General features: G+C 43.2%; 1 protein-coding gene across 7 annotated transcripts in view; it reads left to right on the top strand.

Annotated features, from left to right (window-relative positions):
• SPATA16 (spermatogenesis associated 16) overlaps positions 1 to 8,547 on the top strand; it is a 95,519-nt gene extending 86,972 nt beyond the window's left edge. For 3 of the 7 annotated variants that reach the window (XM_067002008.1, XM_067002004.1, XM_067002005.1), the window contains one exon: positions 8,196 to 8,546. In XM_067002008.1, coding sequence (XP_066858109.1) covers positions 8,196 to 8,318 — 123 coding nt within the window. In that variant the 3' untranslated portion in view covers positions 8,319 to 8,546. Of the gene's footprint in view, positions 1 to 4,533; positions 4,651 to 8,195 lie in introns of all 7 variants that reach the window. The other 4 variants (XR_010833439.1, XM_067002009.1, XM_067002006.1 and 1 more) reach the window with 4 other exon arrangements.
• Positions 8,548 to 18,620: the final 10,073 nt, after the last annotated feature.

An 18,620-nucleotide genomic window follows, 5' to 3' on the forward strand; every position in this document is an offset into this window, starting at 1 on the left:
TTTGGGAGGTTAAGAAACACCCCGCTGCAGAGGCTTAACCACATCTTAGATATCCTCGAAGAATGGAAAGGAAACGTGGGCTGGGCCAGCCTCTCCAAATCCCTTTCATGCCTGTTCTCTGGGATTTTACTGACACTTTGACATGCAGCTCCCTGGATAAACCTGAGCTGAGCTGGTATCGCTGCGTACAGGCACACGGGGCAGTTGCCCCTCCATCAGCCGCCAGCAAGTCCATGGGATGGAGCTGGTGGGTGGCAGCTCACTGTGCCCTGCTTGGCCATGTCCCCGCTCCCCAGCTCACAGAGACCCACCAAGTAGTTCAGACCCCTCCATGTGTCCAGGTAGTTGGATATTCTCAAATATACATCATGACACTCACTGCAGTGAGTCTACAGCAATTTAACTTTGCCCATGGCCCATCTTTGCCCTCCCTGAGGGACTTGTTTCAGTTGCCAGCACAACTTGCCATAGGCTGAGAAGTGTGCATTGCCCTCTGCCTGCCTGGCCGGGGCTGGAGGCAGTGATATTCCTGTGTACCAGCAACTCGGGGAAACCCGGACACCTGGGGGTAAGACCCATCAAGCAAGTAAGGGAGGGAAGGAGTCCCAGTCTACTTCAGGAACAAATGTATTCCTAAAAATTCCCAGACTGAGCTTGCTGGTGCCCGGATTGATGGGCTTACAGCAAGGCATCATACTAGGCTTAGAATTTTTTTTTAATTACTGGCTCTGTCCAAATTTATAGGTTGAATCTTGAAGGTACTGAAATATCACACCATCAGCATTTTATGAGAAGGGACTTCTCTGAAGCCATCCTTGTGAATGCAAACTCCTTATAAAGTAGCCAGTGGGAAACACTATGGGGAAAAGCATCACAGCCTATCTTATAAAGGGGCTTAAGTCTTCACCAGTGAACAGAGGCAGAAAAATATTTTTTCTTACTGGATTTTAAAGTGTGAATTCTCTTTTTAATTCCATAACATTTGAATTTATTAATCTAATGAGGAAGACAGGCCAGCGGTTTGAGCAATGACTTCTGATGCACAAGGCTCAGCAGCAGTGAACAGGAAATTTCCAAGAGAGTTGGAGGGGAATTACCCTGATAATTCAACTTGGTCCCACAAGAGTACTGCAGCCACTGAGTTTTAAGGAAATGGGGCACTACTGTAATAGCCAGGTCTGGCCACTGTAGGCTAGCTGCTTTTCCAACAGAGTTACAGATTTAAGTGAAATCTGCCGTGAGTATGAATGTTGGGAGTAGTGATCAAGCTTGGCCCTGAATAACTCAAGGAATCAGGTCTCTGCATGGCCATTGTAGGAAGTTATAGCCACTACGGTCAGGTGGAGGGGTTTGTGGTATCTAAGATACCTAAAGGGGTAGGAAGGGGCCTCCATTCATCTACAGAGCCCTCACTTCTCTGCAGTTTTGTAAGAGAAGAAAAGGAATAAGGGGAATTGTTTTCCTGTCTCATAACAATAAATTCATTAATAAAGCCTCACAATATTGTTACAGTGAGAGGCATTTCATTAAATAAATAGATACTTTAGAGCCCATCAACCATAAACTTTTGACATCCAGAGAGAGGAGAGCCCAATAAGGTAGCAAGTGCCATATTGGCTCTGTGAAGATAATAATGCAGTTCTACTTCTTTCCTCCATTTAGCCCCTAGGCTTTCATAGTGGTTTCATAGGATCCTCTTAACATCATTTGAACAGCCAAAGGATAGACAGGAGTTGGCAAATAAACACTTCCCTACACTTCTACATGTGAGACACTTCATAAAACCTTTACATCTGAGTTTACCTCAAGGGCATCACATACTTTGCAATTTAGATAAGTTATTATGCCCATCATTTGCTGAGCTCAGTGGAATGCCTGTTTCATAAATCTGAAAACAGAGCAAACATGGATGAGTGAATAAAAGAACAGATGTAACTTACATAAGGATAAGTATATAACAAAAACTGCACTAATATATGTGAATATAAAATGAAGTAAAATTAGCCTAACGTATTATGTAATTCTTTAGCCTGGCACACAGATTCTCAGTAGTTGACCTCTGCTTACTGCAGCTCTGCCTTTTGCAGCAGCAGGGGAACACTACCTGATGACCTGTGCTCTTCCACTGGCATTATCTCTTAATTGAAAACCAAGCCATGGAAAAGGGCCGTAGACTTGCCAGGCATTTGGTCAGCCAGAGGAGCAAGGAGGGAGATTCATATTTTGTTGATGGAAAGTGGACGTGTTGCTGAATAGCATTGTGCTGGCTGCTGCAGCAGTTATTGGCTGTATGTGACTTTGTAGGGTCCTGTGCAGTAACCCAAGCCCATGCCACAGCCACGGGGAACGGTGCTTGTTCTCAGAGCCGGCAGGTTTCCCACGTTGTTTTGGTGTGCTTCAGCTTGGCTATTCCTGAACCAGCCAGGGAATGGCTAGCCACTACCAGAAGGAAAGTGGCTCCTGGTTTGCTCTCTCCCCAGGGCCATGATGCAGCCGGGCGTTTTACAAATGAATGGACCCATTGTGAAAAGAGATGAGGGAAGGAGGGTCTGTTTTTTCCAGCCAAATCAATTTGTCTAATATCATGTATCACTTATACCCATAATTTGGCACTTATACCCATAATTCGTAGGTACAACAACAGCTACAACAAAAGTACTGGTAATGGGAAGGAGTGTTTTGTTACAAGAAAAGCTCTGGTCTATTCCACCAAGCCATAGGGTGAGATAAGTCAATGGGATAATTTTAAATACCAGTAAATATGGCAGTTGAGCAGTAAATGTCTCAGACATCAGAATAATGTATCTGGTTGTCGCTGCCTGGCAGTTAAATCACAGGCGATTCTGGAAATTAACAGTGCCTGCATACGGATTTAGACAAATATTTCCCCAGCCCTTGCTAATCATGCTGTCACTTATACATGAGCAGTCAGCTTACCTGCTGCCCTCTGCTAGAAAAGGTCTCCAGCCCTATAAACACCTGCTGCCAGGTATTGTTACTGCTGTGAAAGATAACACGCGTCAACAGGACAGCTCGCAGTAAACACTGAGCTGGACAGTGTGATTCAGGAGAGCTTGTGAAGTACTGAAGGACCATCTCCATTGTAAGGTGCTTAATAAATGTAATTCATTACCAGCATCAACAGTTTTTTTATTCAGTTCCCCATCAGCAAATACTCTTTCTTCCGTCTGCTTTTAGCTTTGGAGCCTTGCTAATGTGTTAAGACCCTGTTAATTTTTCAGTGTTTCACTAAACGCCATCCTTCAGGGTAGAAATGTGGACAGCGCTGTCTGCCAGACCTCGTTCTTTAAAGAAAGGCAGTGCATGCACACAAGGCATGTGAAACTGCAGAAATGGAGCGTGAGGGACAGCACATTTATCTTTGGCACCAGCATCTAAAGCCATGAACATTTCCAAAAGCGGGTCCAAGGCGAGAATTGTGCAGTCAGTGGGTTACATCGCCAGACAAACGTAGGGAAATGACACTGGCCTGCCCGTGGCCATTCAGGAGATGATGTGCTATGTGCAAACCCAACTCCCTTCCAAAACCAACCACAGCAGCTCAAAAATGCTTCACTTAACACACAAGCCGTAAAATCACGACTGTGTCACGTTCTCAGCTTTTCCTCCACACCCTCTACAGCCGTCCCTCTACACCCTCCAGGCCCTTTCCATACCATTCCTTTGGTTCCTTCGTTCAGCCCAATGAGTGCTTCAGCAAGTAGCTCTGGGGTACAAAGGAAAACACGGAGAGGTACTTCATGTTTAAAGGCAGCTCATTCGCCTTCTATTACTAAGAGCTCCCGAGTAATAGGAATAGCTTCTGTTATGCCCCCAAATCCTTTTTGCTGTTGCTTGTTATTTATGGCTCCCACATACATTTTCAAAAGCACCTCTTTCCTCTTTCACACTGACTCCCCCAGTCTGTGTCAGGATTTAAGTAGTTTGGATGTTTAGGCAGTATAGAGCCTGTATACACTTGGATCCATGTAACACATACTTTTACAGTTTTACAGTTTACAGCGTCTGCTTGCTGCATTTCTATCTACATTTTTTTAAACAGTTGTTTTCCTACATGAGTTTGTCCTCAGGACTTTGTCCTGGCTCTTTCATTTGTGCTGTTCTAAACTCTTCAGCAGCAATTCTCTTCTGGTGAAAACTCTTCTATTGCTGCTATCTTTGTATTTATATTCAGATTCATACCAGTATTTTAAAAAACATGAGCTAGTTTGTGATGAGAATATCTCCCCCAGTTTTGGACAAGCACTGCAGCTTCCTTTGGACCATCAGCAAGCCATCGACCATGGGCATCTGTTCCTTGGAACAGCCCCCTCGCAGCAAAGGTTGACAAGTTTCGTGACATCTGTGGCCCATCAGGACTTGGACAAAAACACCCTGCATGATGGATAGTATCTCTGTGGCCTCTCTTCGTAGCTGGTACATATCACGTAATTAGGAACCATATGTGGGATGTCTTATCCCAGTGAGTGCATAGGAAGAGCAAATAATATACTAGCCTTGTGCATTTTTCAGGGCAAAACCAGATGCATCTGGACAAAGCCAGAAGTGACTGATTGGACACTAGCAGAAAAGCAGTAGGTGCTTCAGAAAAAGAGGGGAAACCCCACGAAGCCCTGCTCTGCAGAGGAGGTTGGTCTTAACGACCTCCAGAGGTCCTTTACGCTGAAATCTTCTGATGGTTGCAGTTCAGCTGCAGCAGCAGGTGCTGCTTGTACATCCTCCGTGCCACAAGGGAATCAGGACAGCATCCGAGAGCAGGACTGCCAGCTCGCTCCCCTTTATCCGTCACTGGACAACACCTACAGAAGGACAAGATCAGAAATGCTTCTATATGCTGCAAACAAGGCCTGTCTTGATCCTTACCTTTGTGTGGACCTATGTAAAGTCACTTTCAAAAACTGCCGTAGGTCTGGGTCGATCCTAAGCCAAAGGGAAACCACACATTGCCTTGCCTGATGAGACCCTAGTCAGTTCATCCCGCAGGCTGGCCCCATTGCAATGCTTCTCACCTCTTTTCATTTGCTCTCTGTACTATCCACCTCCTTTTTCCCTGCTCCTTCCAGCTGATCACAGGGGCCAGACCAGAGAGAGAAAAGCCCAGTGAAAGAAATAGGGACAGGAGCAGCCAGAAATGAGGGAGAAACAGGAGCGACTTGTGATGCATTGGGCAGCCTTTAGCTGGGCCTGGTCTGTAGATATTTAACCAAAGTAGAAATGCTGCCGCCGCGCTGCTGGAAGAACCTGGGGGAGCAAATACTTGGGATATCTTGAAAATAAGATGTCTTAGCAGCGGAGGATTAAAATACATTGAAGCCCAAACTGTCTCCGTTAGTACTCAGGTCACCAAGCAACTCGATAACTTACACTGAGAAGAAGCCCATGAAGTTATAATTCACGTACAGCATAACCCATGTACAGAAGGGCAAAGGACTGACCTGGCATTGATCCCTGGGCAGGGTGAATCCTCGTGTAGATCGCTGGCAACACCGGCAGTGAACGCTCCACTGTGAATCAAGTCCTGTAGGGCTCTTCCCGTGGTGGGATTTAGTGGTGCTTTAGAATATACAATGGCACTTCAACCTGTAGAGTGGCTGCAGAGTTTGGCTATACAGCCCTGGGATCGAGGCTCAGCAGCAGTCTGGGGTCAGCTATTGCTCTGCTTGGGAGTAAATCGCGAGACTTTTCCAAAACCCGCTTCCCTACGCTAGTCACGTTGGGGCTGGCTGTGACATATGTCCTTCTGCACACTCCCATCCACACAGATTCCTTTTTAAGCACTTATTGGGGGAAAAAAAAAAAAAAAAAAAAGAGAGAGAGAGAGAGAAAAAAAAATGAAGCTATTGATTTTAAAAATTTGCATTTCCCAACGAGAGCCCTGAAGGTGGCTCACCACAGTCAAACAGCAGAAGAGCGGGCACGGGGAGGTTTTAAATCAAGGCAAAAAGGCAGAACATAATGCTTCCAATTTACTTTCTTAAAATGAAATGTGCAAGCTAAAAAGCCATGAATAAGCACTACTGAACACTGCAGCCACCAAAAAGACATTTTTAACCCCCCCCCCCCCCCCCTTTATCTTGTCAAGAGACTGTATTTTCATTGTGTTTGTGTGGTAATTTAAATCATGCCAGGGCTCAGCGCATACAGTGTAATTGTAAGTCAGCGAGGGTTTGAATGTCATCACTGCTGTGCAAATAACATCATCAGCTCATCAGCTGTGTCAGTAGCATTGCAATTATGTAAGCAACTATTATTTCCACCCCTGATATGCCATATTAGAACTTATTTTGGGGGCTGGAGTTGACAGGTATTCTATAAATATGAAAAGCACACAGCAGCAGCCAAGCCCTGGCGGGAACACCATCCCACCCCGGGCTCTCTGGTGGCATCACCAGCAGCTTGGCCACCGCTGGATGGTCCTAAAGGAGCTGCTGGGGCTTTTGCTCGCTTCCTGGACCTCCCTCGCCCCTTCCCCACTTGCCTGGGATCCATTTCCCTGCCTCTTCACACCCTTTGTGCTCGGCCAAACACGAGCTCTACTCCCAAAAATCTAACAGATTCCTTATAATCACAGAAGTCACAGAGACATTTTAATTTGGTCTGTTGCAGAACAGCCTTGGGGGCTTGCTTGTTGTTTTTATTATGGCTGAGCCCCTGGACTGGAGCTTGGCACCAAGCGATTAGTCTTTCTCAGACTTCCTGCCTGCTTTTGGCAGATCAATGATTTCCTAAGCTTTTATTTCAGCTTCTTAAAAATGAGGCTAGCATAATGATTCCTTCCCCTAATCCCCTGCATGTTCACATTGTGAGCACGTCACACCAGAGCCAGCCCCAACCTCCGCGGGCGCCTGTTGCAGCGGCCCTCCTGGCAGCGGAGGAGCAAAGCCCACCGGGGTGACCAGCATGGGATAAAACTGCTCCCCTGCAAGCTCGTGGGGAGCAGGAGGACAAACTCCTGTGCCCTCAGCACCCCAGAGGGGCAGAAGTAATGGCCCACGAGCTCTGGTGCTTGCCTGGTGGCCTCTCCATCACACGCACGCCCCTCGCCAACGCACACGGCTCCAAGCTCGGGGCTGGGAGCACTTTCCTAACGGCTCAATATACAAATAAATAACGGCAAAATATACAAATAAATGCAATAGTGAGCCACGCTCAGATTAATTCACAGTCAGCTGCTCAGCGCTGTGACTAAAGAAGCAATGCTCCACTGAATGAGTGTCAGGATGATAGATTAGGACTTTTTTTTTTTTTTTTTCTAAAGATTGAAGCTTAAGATGCAATTGGAAGATTGATTCTTTAGATCTGCACGTTATATAGGGTCTGGGTCCTGAGTATGACTTAGTGCGAAGGGAGATGGTTCCCATCCTCACCATACAGGAACGTTGCACATCACAAAAATTGACACAGATTATGAATAAAGGTAGGGCATGGGGAGAGATAGCCATGAGATTATGAATGCCTGGTGCTCACAGAATACCTGTACACGGTACTATTAATATCTATGTTTGGTTATGAACCTTTATTTTCAGTTTTGAAATCAGCCCTGCAATGAAATTTATCTATCTGAATGTACCCTTTATTAGAATAATTATGTTTTTATTTGGGGGGGACACAGGTCATCTATTCTTTTACTACATTCCCCAGTGAATTATATTTCATGGGAAAACATATTTATTCGGAACTTCATTTTGATTTAATAGAAAAATGGTTCATGCCATAGCAATGCAGAATACTCATTTTTCTCCGTGTGCTGATTTTTGGCATATAAATGCCAGAAGCTTCTGTTCTCTTTCCTTATCAAGAAAGACTTGCCCGAGATTAATTTCCTCATCATCCCTTCCTTTTAAAGTGGCTGTTTTTCAATGCCATTTAAAGACAGAGTTGTGATAAATTTCTGTTTTCAATGCACAGATTTCAGTGAAAGAAGTCTATTCCACAGCAGTAAAGTAATTGAATCCAAATTCACAGAACTGAATCTGTGCGTGCATAAGGCCAAACAGAAAGGGACAAAAAAATTATTAAATCATGTACCATTACTCCAGCCAATTGTACGAGAGGTGCCTTCACATGGTTTTTTTTCTAATGAGAATTAGTTCTGAAATAAACTAATTGCCAAAGTTTCTAATGCTTTTATGCAGGGAAAGGGACATGATTCTGACACTCCTTTGTAATTGCAGATTGGAATAATTGAAGACTTCTTATACCAAGTAGAAGACAGTTACTTGAAGAACAAAAGGCTGAGAGCAGCTAGGAGGGAGAAAACGAAAATGAAGAGGCTTCAAAATACGCAGCAACATTAGAGCCTAGGAAATACAAAGCTGTCCCTCACCAGCCCTAAAGACATGGCCACACAGCCAAAGAGAAAATTAACACTGTAGATATTTGATAGATAGGTCAGCAAAAGCCACCTTTCCACTTAATGAGCCTTCCCCTCGCTATGGGGTATCTTTAGCAAGACACTCCTGCACTTCATTAGCCTTAACTGGCTGGAATAAACGTCCACGCAAGGCTTATTTTAAATTGTCTTGTTTATTTAAACAGTAACACCCAGTGGTGCATTTTTCTCTCTACATCCATGAGGAAAAAGCTGGGGAGGGCTTCTAATGGTTTATACCCACGCCAAGATAGAGCCAACTGCAGAAAACTGCCTGGGGCCACAGCCCAGCTACCTGCCCGCACCTCTGCAGCCCGTAACTTCATTTTACAGAGCTGAGCCTGTGTTTGCACAGGGCCAAAATGGCTTAAATTTCAAGAGGAAGCTCATATGGATTTTCTGACCTGAGGATATTCTGTAGCCACAGCCTGTAAAATCCTCCTGGCTTGGCTGTCACACAAAAAGGGCCGAGGACAGGCATCCCCCCCGTCCTTAGCTAAAAGGAATTTGGCCTCACATTGTCTTCCTGCCACATTAATGTTTTACACTACAGCTATTGGTACTAGCAAAAGGTGACACGTGGGAGCCTGCACCTTATAGCTGAAGCAAGGATGAGTGCAAGGAACACGACAAAACAAAAAGAGAAAGCAAAAAACAGAGCCCAGCGTTGCTCCAGGTTAAGAACTTGGAGCCCTTTGCTCTGGTCTGTGCCCTAAGGGTAAGTTTTCCTCCATTAGATGAAAATTTTTTATTTCACAGAATCACAGATTTTATTTTGTTTTAAAAGACCTACTTTTCAATAGAGATCACCTTATCGGATGGTGTTTGGTAGGCGTCCTTAACTGATGTGTGCAGTCTGTTCTAAGGCTGGCATTTCCTTTTCCTTCACTGCATTTACTTTGTAAGAAAATAACCTCAACCTATGAAAATAGGATTCAGTTCCGTATAATTTCTCATTCAAAGGTAACTTTAAAACAAAAAGATAGAAAAAATCCAGTCGAGCATTAAGATTTAATTGAAAATCCAGGACCTCAAAGGTATTTAGCCACTTAATTCCCATTATCTATTTATCACAGATAGGAGTCTAAATCCTGCAGATTTTTAGCTGCTCATAAAAGATTTTTTTTAAAACTAAGAGAGAACAAGCAAAAGCTTTGATAGTCGTTTGTTCATCGTTAACAAAGTATAAAGAAATCTTTCTGAGAAAATCTGAGCTAGCTCAAGCTCAGACATGTGGGACATAGAAACGAAGAATTATTGCCCTTTGGAGACAGCATTATTTTGCAATGGAGTTGGTTTTGTCAGATGAAGTTTTATGACACATAGTGGCAATCATCCATCTTTGATGAGCAGACACATACTAAATCAGAAAGACTGCTCCCCATGGATCATCAAGTCACAGTCAACACACAGTTTGGTAAATCATGAGGCTCTTAAGCAAATACTCTTAATTTGATGTAAACTAGTTTACCATTCTGCAATATTTTATGCAAAATCACGTATACTCTTTTTCATCATTCCAGGTTAAAAAAAGTGCAATGAAAAGAGGTGATCTTTGGGGGGAAAAAACGACACAGCCACTGAGAAAACAGTCTGTGCGACATGAAAAAGTCGATCTTGGTGCACTGAGCACAGCGTACCAGGCTCATTGCGGGGCCTTGTGGGAACCCCAGACCCGAGACAAGATGTGACAATTCACTTTCAGATACCTGACATTCAGGTAGGGCAGAAAAACTTACACTACAGATCAATTCATCATTGAGAGAGAGAAGCTGTTGCCCAAATCAATCTGTTAGGTGTCTGAAACATCTGGGCCAACAGCTGGCTACAGCACCCTTTAGTTCCAGAAAGCCATAGACTAAGGCAGTTGTCAGAAGAAGTCATCTGTGAAACACCACAAAGGAAATATGAAAGGAGCCTCTGCCACGGGGAAGGGGGTTGCTGTTTTCCAAAAATACCCATCTGTATTGCATAGATTCCCAGGCCCAGATCTGCATGCAGGTGTTTTACTCAAGGCTTTCTGAGAGTCAGCTTCACCCCATGAATGTACGTCACTTTGGCTGGACGATGTGGGAAGGAGAGGGGTGTGCGGGTGGGTCTGATGCTTGCTGCATGCAGCGTAGTTTCCAAAGCATGTGATTCACTAGGCTCCCCTACAAAATAATAATAATTATTATTATAATTATAATCTTATCTTTTGAAGAAATTGCAGGCCTATCATAATGGTTCCCTGGCCTCATAGCTGGGGATTTCTATAAGGTGATGATGTACGCCATGGCTCCTCTCATCAGGAATCAGCACCAGCTGGACTTCATTCCTCACCCTCCTTTTCTGTCTTGCACACAAGGACACAACTGAGACCATTACCCAAGAGTTCCACTTTCAGGTCACTTCTGTTTCAAAGACTAGTTTCCAAATGAACGATGGGCATTTGTTTTCCTCCATCACATCATTTTTTTGGTCACAAAAATGATTTATCTGTCGGCAGCTAGGTTCACTGGCCCCAAGCAACTTCTGTCAGTTGAAACCACTCAATGAAAAGCAAAGAGCACTATACCAATTTAAAGACAGGGGAAAAAAAAAAAAAAAAAGAAGTAAAAATACCCTCTCCCCAAGACTGCCTTATAACTCTTTTGCTTGCTGTTGTAATCACCGCTTCCTTGTAAATGCCAGAATTTCTGTACCAAGCCCTGGAAGGGACAACGAGCACAAGCAGAGTGAGCTGCTTCAGGTGTTAGGTACCTTTTTACTGCTTGGCTCTAACACTGATTATGACTCACAGAAGGTACAGGGTTTGGTCTTAATAACCATTTCTCACTTTCACTGTTTATAAAGTCTCTTCTCTCAAAGGGGTATGGTAAAAAAACACTTGAAAAATACAAGGTTGTGGTCTGAAGAGAATGGGTGTACAGCTGAAGAAATAAACTGAACATCACCAGTGGAAGAAGACAAGGTGGACTCATGACATCCAGTGGTGAGGACTAAACTAGAAGATACCTGAATGGCACCCACTACTAGGCCTTAAATAGCAGTCTGTGGTTGCTACTCTCACTCTGTAGGGGAGGACACCGCTCAGAAAATAACTCTGAGCACCCCAGCCACGCTCCAGCCTCTGCACGTATCTGCCTCCACCCGCATTTCACAGCAAAAGTGAAGGACAGAAGAACACTTGCATCAAAATTTCCTTGAAATTTGACTACACAGTTTGCAAACCCCTGAGAGCAAGGACCGCCTTAGAGTCTAGTCCACGTGTTCCCCTCTAGGAATTAACATATTAATAACTTTAAACCAAACACGATTTAAATAGAAGTCTAATATTAAGTACTCTGTGAATTAATCATTAGTTTAGCAATACAGAGGGGAGGGTCATCAGGCACCACACGCTACTTCCAAGACACAGCCTATGGCTAAAATTAGAAGAATTTGTGTATATATATGTACACACACACATATATACATACACACACAGAGTATTATACTTACAACCCAACCAAGTAGTCATACAAATGTAACCTGTTCCTTATTCAGGGGCTAGATGTGATCACACGTCTTTAATCTCAGCGGACAGAACAACAGCAGGCCGCGGTTTTACATTTCTCCATTTGAACTACGATCATTGTCACAAGAGCCAATTTCACGTTGGGCTGTTTCTTGTTCTTGTTGCAATTCATCACGAGAAGACATGAGATCCAAGATACCCCGGCAAGGCATAGCCCATGAATAATACAGCGCGTTGCTTTGACCTTTTCAGTTTGCTTTGTAGTGTGATTGGCCAACCACTCCTGTCCTCCCCTGTTAACCACCCCATTAACCTGGGAGGAAAAGGTAGAAGGGACAGACAATTAGCCGGCAGAATACTAAAAAGGTTAACGCTGGAGCGCAGAGCCCTGGCTTTCTTCGGCTTTAATGGGTATTAAGATTCTGAGATCTCTTTCCTTTTTCAAAGTCTGCAATGAAAGAATATAAGAAACCGCACAAGATGAACTTTGTTCTCATTTCAGATTATAATCATGTAGTTCCTTTCAGATGTCACACTTGGATGATTCCAGTTTATGCGTGAATAAACTGAGAAGAATGTTTATTTTTACCCCTCTCAATATGGAGAATATTCAATTAGAGCAGTGAACTTTCTCTTTGAAGCTGGTCATTCTTGAGTAAAAGAAAATTGGAGAAAGTAGAGGCAAAACAGCTCCATAAGGCAGTCTTCTTTAAAAAGGTCACACTTGCTACACTAACTACAGTGAGTCATTCCAGGCATTTCCTAGTCAAAGAGAGGAAACGGTGGAATTTTCCCATCCTGGGGGCTCACAGGGCTTTATCCCTGTATTCACTGAGACTTCCAGGGCAGGCAGATCTCCCATTTCTCAGGCGCAGGGAGAAAATGAGGCACAGCAGGTCTCAGTGAAGTTTCAGAAGTGTCTGGTGAAAGCAGCTGCCTAGGGTTTCCCTAGGGTTTCCATACACCTTTGTAAAAATCTTCCTGTTGTTTTGAAAGATCACACTGTCGCGAACTACAGTTACATGGGCAAGTATCAGAAAACAATTGCACAAGTCTTGCAGTCAGAAGAGCTGATTTCAAGATTTCACATGGGCTACTTTGCTTGTAAAGTTTTCCTAAAAGTTATTCTGTGTTGTGGTTTAACCCGGCTGGCAGCTAAACACCACACAGCCGTTCGCTCACCCTCCCCCCTCCCTCTCTGGGATGGGGGAGAGAAACGGGAAAGTGAAGCCTGTGAGTTGAGATAAAGACAGTTTATTAAGACAGGAAAATAATAATAACAATAATAATAATAATAGTGATAATGGTAATAGTATTAACAATAATAATGTGTAAGAAAACAAGTGATGCACAATGCAATTGCTCACCACCCGCTGACCGATGCCCAGCCTATTCCCGAGCAGCCGGCCCCCCACCCCGGCCAGCCACCCCTATATATTGTTTAGCATGACGTCAGATGGTATGGAATACCCCTTTGGCCAGTTTGGGTCAGCTGTCCTGGGTCTGTCCCCTCCCAGCTCCTGCTGCACCCCCAGCCTGCTCGCTGGCAGGACAGAGCGAGAAGCCGAAAAGTCCTTGGCCTGGTGTAAACACTGCTCTGCAACAATTAAAACATCAGCATGTTATCAGCGCTCTTCTCATCCTAATCCAAAACATAGCACCCTACCAGCTACTATGAGCTACTTAACTCTGTCCTAACTGGAACCAGGACAGCTGTCTCAGCTGTGATGACCTGGGATCGTTTGTTTTTCAGACTGCCATTTCCTGTCTTTGTTCAAATGCATTGCTTTGAGTTCCTATTAATAGCAGTTATATTAAATACTTACTTTAGATGGGGGAAGAGGGGCAAAGAGGAGGGGACCTTTCTGCCACCCATTAGAACTCTAAATTTTCCATTTATTACTGGTACTGACTGCAATAATGCAGTCTTTTTTTATTATTATCTCACAGTAATAATATAATCTATTTTGCTTAAGGTGAATGGTGATATTCAGACAGGAAGAATTAGTAACAAAGAAAAGATAAAGCTTTAAATTATAGAAACAACTTCTGCGGTTTCTCTCTGTAATACGTTTTAAGTCCAGAGGGACCATTATGATCACCTATATGCCAAGAATTTTTATAGTGTGCTTTTTGATATATAGGGTCTTGAGCAACATACCATTTCTTTTTATCGTTGGTCTTGAGCATTGTTTTTAAGGACTTCTACAAACTATGTACGGAAATATTCACACACTTAGGGACATGCTTACAAAGTAAGATACTAGAGAAGCACAACTTTCTTTCAGAGGTACGGTGGTTCTTCTTAGAATAAAAAGTTTTTTGCATTTGTGGAACAACGTCAGTGACTGAAATCAGCACAAAGAAAAGTTTGTCAGTCTGCAGTATTTTTTATGTGTTTGAAAAGCTCGGTAGCATCCTTAATGAGTCCTTATTCTTGCTTTAACATCTGGAGTAGAACTAAGTATTTCAGCATGTAGTAAGAAAAGTTACAGCAGAGTTAAATAGCTGTCTGGCTCTCCATAACTCTACCCACTGCCGTTCGGGACTGGAGGGAAAACATCCCGAGAATTACCAATCCCAACAGCTCATTTTTACAGTTTGCTATCACAAGTTAAAACATATCACTGATTAGGAGAGTAGTAATACTGTCAAGAACCAGATTAAATTCGGGGTTTGTTGAATAGAAAAGACAAATGAAGAGAGAGGAAAAGACAGACAATCCATTCCCATGTTCGTTCTAGTGTCTGGGTGACCTAGTGAGCACCTATGGCAGCGAATGAATTGTCCCCTTCTGCAGATAAAGGGCTAAAAAGCTTATTGTTCTTTGTGCTCACTAAATGAGGGCTGAGGCGATCCATAAGAGAACGAGAGTGCCAGGAAACATGCTGAGTTGTTATACTGCCTTCAACAGTTTCTCTCCAAAGCCTCTTTTATAAGCAACACAGCAGTAACTTTATTTTTGAAATATATTTATCCACCACTATTGTTAAATGTGCCCTGAGAATCTTTGTTTTCCAGAGGGATGAGACCATCAGCTTCCACATATCAACAAACGAGCAGAGAGAAAGCTTTTTTTGTTAGGATACGGTGCCACTTTTTATGGGGGTGAAAGCTGGAGGTGCAAAGAACTGAATTCTGCCATTTAATTAGTAATCAGCAATGATCTGTCAGTCAGAGTTACTGTAATTCATGAACTGTTAAGTCAAAGCAGAAATGGCAAGTAATTAGACTGTATCCATTAGAGCTTCACTAGCACTTGCTCATACAGCTAGGGTTTCAATCTGAGAAAGAAATGGATGTGTGAAACTCCTTAATATATTCAGCTTTTTAATTAGCAATCAGTGCTGATTTGCCAGCCATACCAACTCTAATGCATGAGCCATTGAAACACAGGAAAAAGACACATTTCCAAAATCCGTTATGCTTATATTTACATTCCCTCCAGGCTGAGACACTGGAGAAACTACTGAAATACCATCTTTGCCGTCATAGAGCAGCAGAAAGCATGTAGGAGCTTACAATCCGAGGTAGCCAATAAATTACTGACTGTTTGGGTAAAGACAGAAGTTGAATATTTATGAGTGCATCAGTGCTGAGAGGTAGTCGGTATCTCCAAACACTGACAAACAAACATTACCATTTAAACTGTACGTGAAACAAAATCTTCAAGAGCTCAGGTAATACAATTTATGCTCCAGTCGATCCCAAAGAATCCATAAATAGATTGATGGCATGCTTACTAGGCTGTTGTGCTTTCCTCGATCTCCGGAATGGGAAGGTGGTGCTGGAAGGGATGCAAGTCATCCTTGATCTGATCTCCACAGGTACAAGAAAAACATGAGCTGCCTGTGCTGGTGCAGCAGAACACAGCCTGCTCCTGGGCTTTGATGGGCACAAGGCTTTATTCTCCCCTAAACAGGGGATGGGCTCTGCAGACCTCCCGGTGAGCTGAGCAGCAAAGCTGGGCTCTCCGATTCTCCGTCATTAGGCCAAAAGCCACCTCCTTCCCTGGCCCTCCAAGAAATTGAGATGCCCGAGGGAGAGGGGCAAATGAGAGGTATAAAGGTTCTTCTCTTTCCACTGATATTTATATCAGAACTTTAACTGCTAAATTTCCCAAATATACTGTCCCAATATAGAGTAAAAATAGAGTAAAAACAAAAGAATGCTTCACATCTTTTTGTACTTTTTTTTTTCAACGTCAGAGGGTAGCTCCGGCTACAGTCTCTAAAATGAGAGAGTCAGCATATGAAACAGCTGATAAAAGCACCAAGACAACTTCAACTAATTACAATTTGCAGGTAGAGTGGTAATTGCACTTCTAACTGCCTAAATTGGGCATACAAATGCATGGTTGCATTTGTATAGAGGCTCTCATAGAATAGTCTGTGCCAGCTGAAAATTCAGCCCTAAATAGTGGTAATGTTCTTATCTAAAAATGACTTTTGTTTGCCTAACGTCTGACAGTGTTAAATCTATTTCACTAGATGTTTAATTAGTTTGTTTTCATGGTGTTCTCATTTCCATTTCAGCTTTCGTATACTGATGGGCGAGAGCAGGTTTCTGGCTCGGCGCTTCAAAACCAGTCCCAAGGCAAAGAACATGGCATCAGTTTGCCTCCACCCTTCCAATGTCAGCTGCACAGAACATTCAGCCAACATTTTAAGCTCTCAACAGCTTTTGTGTTTTTAAAGTACGTTCTAGCTAGCCCCTGTTTTGTCTCTGATGGCTGGCTTTCAGAGGTTGTAAACATCCATTTCACAGTGGAGTTTTCAGTTCCTATTTTTGAAGCAGCTACTATTTTTCTGCAAAATACAGGTCAAGCCATCCTGTTGAATCTACAACACATTCACAAACAGGTGCTCTCAAGCAGCTGTAATTTCTCTACCTTTTCTCTTTGAACAAAAACCCATAAAAGATTAATTATCTTAGTCCATAAACGCTTTAATAGCTTCCAGTGTGTTTATGAATTATAGGTATAGATTTGTGAAAGGCTGGACTTGCACAAGCCCAGGCTAAGCTAAGCGAGGAAGCCCCCATCATTCAGATATCAACAGAAGAGTTCGGTTCCAGCCTGTGTTCCAGGCTTCCTGCAGGCTCTTGGCCAACTGCCGGCTTCTTAGTGTCCCAGTGGTTTCTTTTTGTGTTGTTTTTAAGTTTTTTAAGCAAGCAAACACTGTTTCTTCCTTATACATCACCCTGCCTGAGTACAAGCTCTAGTCTATGTGCTCCCTCCAAACTACCACCCAATATGAATACAGGCTTCTTAAACACAGTTTACAAAGTATAAACAACTTCTGAGCACTATTCCATATTCCAGCTCGTAACAAGGGTAGGTTGACAACACAATCCATGATTTTCTCAAACTGTTGAAAAGCCTACTTAGGTAAACTCCATGGCAACATGCACATAACACACTATTCAAAGGAACTTTCTTCTGGAAGCTCCACTACCCAGAACTTCAAGATGCACGTGCCAACAGGGGAAGAGAGCGAGCACGCTGCTAGAAAGCTGTATTCGCTTTGTGAGTTTGGATGAATAGCTCCGAACAGCGAGACATCCCCCCTAACAACACCCACTCAAGAGCTTTTTTCTGTGACTCTGGAACGCTCCTGTAACACAGGAAGCTCACTTCCAACTCTACATCCTGTTCTGTTTTGAACCCAAAAGTTCTTGCTGCTCTGTGGCAGCTGTGAAGCTAATAAGCACACACTCCACTTTGCTATCCACTTTGTCATCAGAAGCACTGAACAGACCTCTGTGGAACCCCACTAACTATGACTACAGCGGATACTGATGAGGTTTGTTATCGGCTGTGTAGAGGTATTCACTCACTAGCAGTTCCCCCTCTGCTAGCAAACTTCTAACACTGTCAACATGACCAGCCCTTGCTACATTTGACCAGGCAATTCCTTCCTTTTTTGTATCGTATTCAAAAGACTTGTTACACTGCCCTAGGTAATCAGATTGAGGAAGTAATGAGAAAAAAGTGGTCAAATCAACAAGCATATGAATTATTACCTTATCTTTAAACTAAAGATCTCAGTTTTCACTTCTGTCTCACTGAAAAACTGCTGGTCCTCTGAACAGCCAATATCCAAAAAGCAGTTAAGGGCTTTCAGCACAAACCTGAGACCCACAGTGGTGGCTACACTCACAAGTCTGGGAGCAAACGTGCCTTCAATTAGCTGCTGCATCACCTTGGAGTGTAGTCAAAAAGCAGCAGACAGAGCTAATGAATACAAAAAGCAGTAGCTAGAGCTAATGAATACTTTGCTTTAAATTACCTCATTTAATGAGGGTGAGACTAAGCTGCCATTATTTTCTCTTAGTCCTAACAAAAGATTTTATAGATATATATTTTTAAAAGTCATCTCAATCTGAAGCTGAGGCTTGACATAACATGTTAAGGTAAGGATGTGTCCAAAATGCAAGAGGGGAGAGTCACCCTGAAGGTGACTTGTTCTTCACCTTAAGTCATCAGGAAGTCTGAGCAGAGCTAGAACTAGGCTTATAGTGCTGCTGCTAGTTTGTGAAATATCTCCTACGTTCACACACTAACTACATAAAGTTTTACAATGAAAAGTAAAAGCTGCATCTACAGTTAAAGAGAAGATCAAAAACAGTCGCATGAGCCAGAGAACAGAAATTCTGCAAGAACCCATTTATCTGGAATTCAGCAGGCTGAAGATGCCATTCCAAACAACAAGAAACCAAAACTGGTGG

Source organism: Anser cygnoides, chromosome 9 (genome assembly GCF_040182565.1).
Source record: "Anser cygnoides isolate HZ-2024a breed goose chromosome 9, Taihu_goose_T2T_genome, whole genome shotgun sequence".
NCBI classification, from domain to species: domain Eukaryota; kingdom Metazoa; phylum Chordata; class Aves; order Anseriformes; family Anatidae; genus Anser; species Anser cygnoides.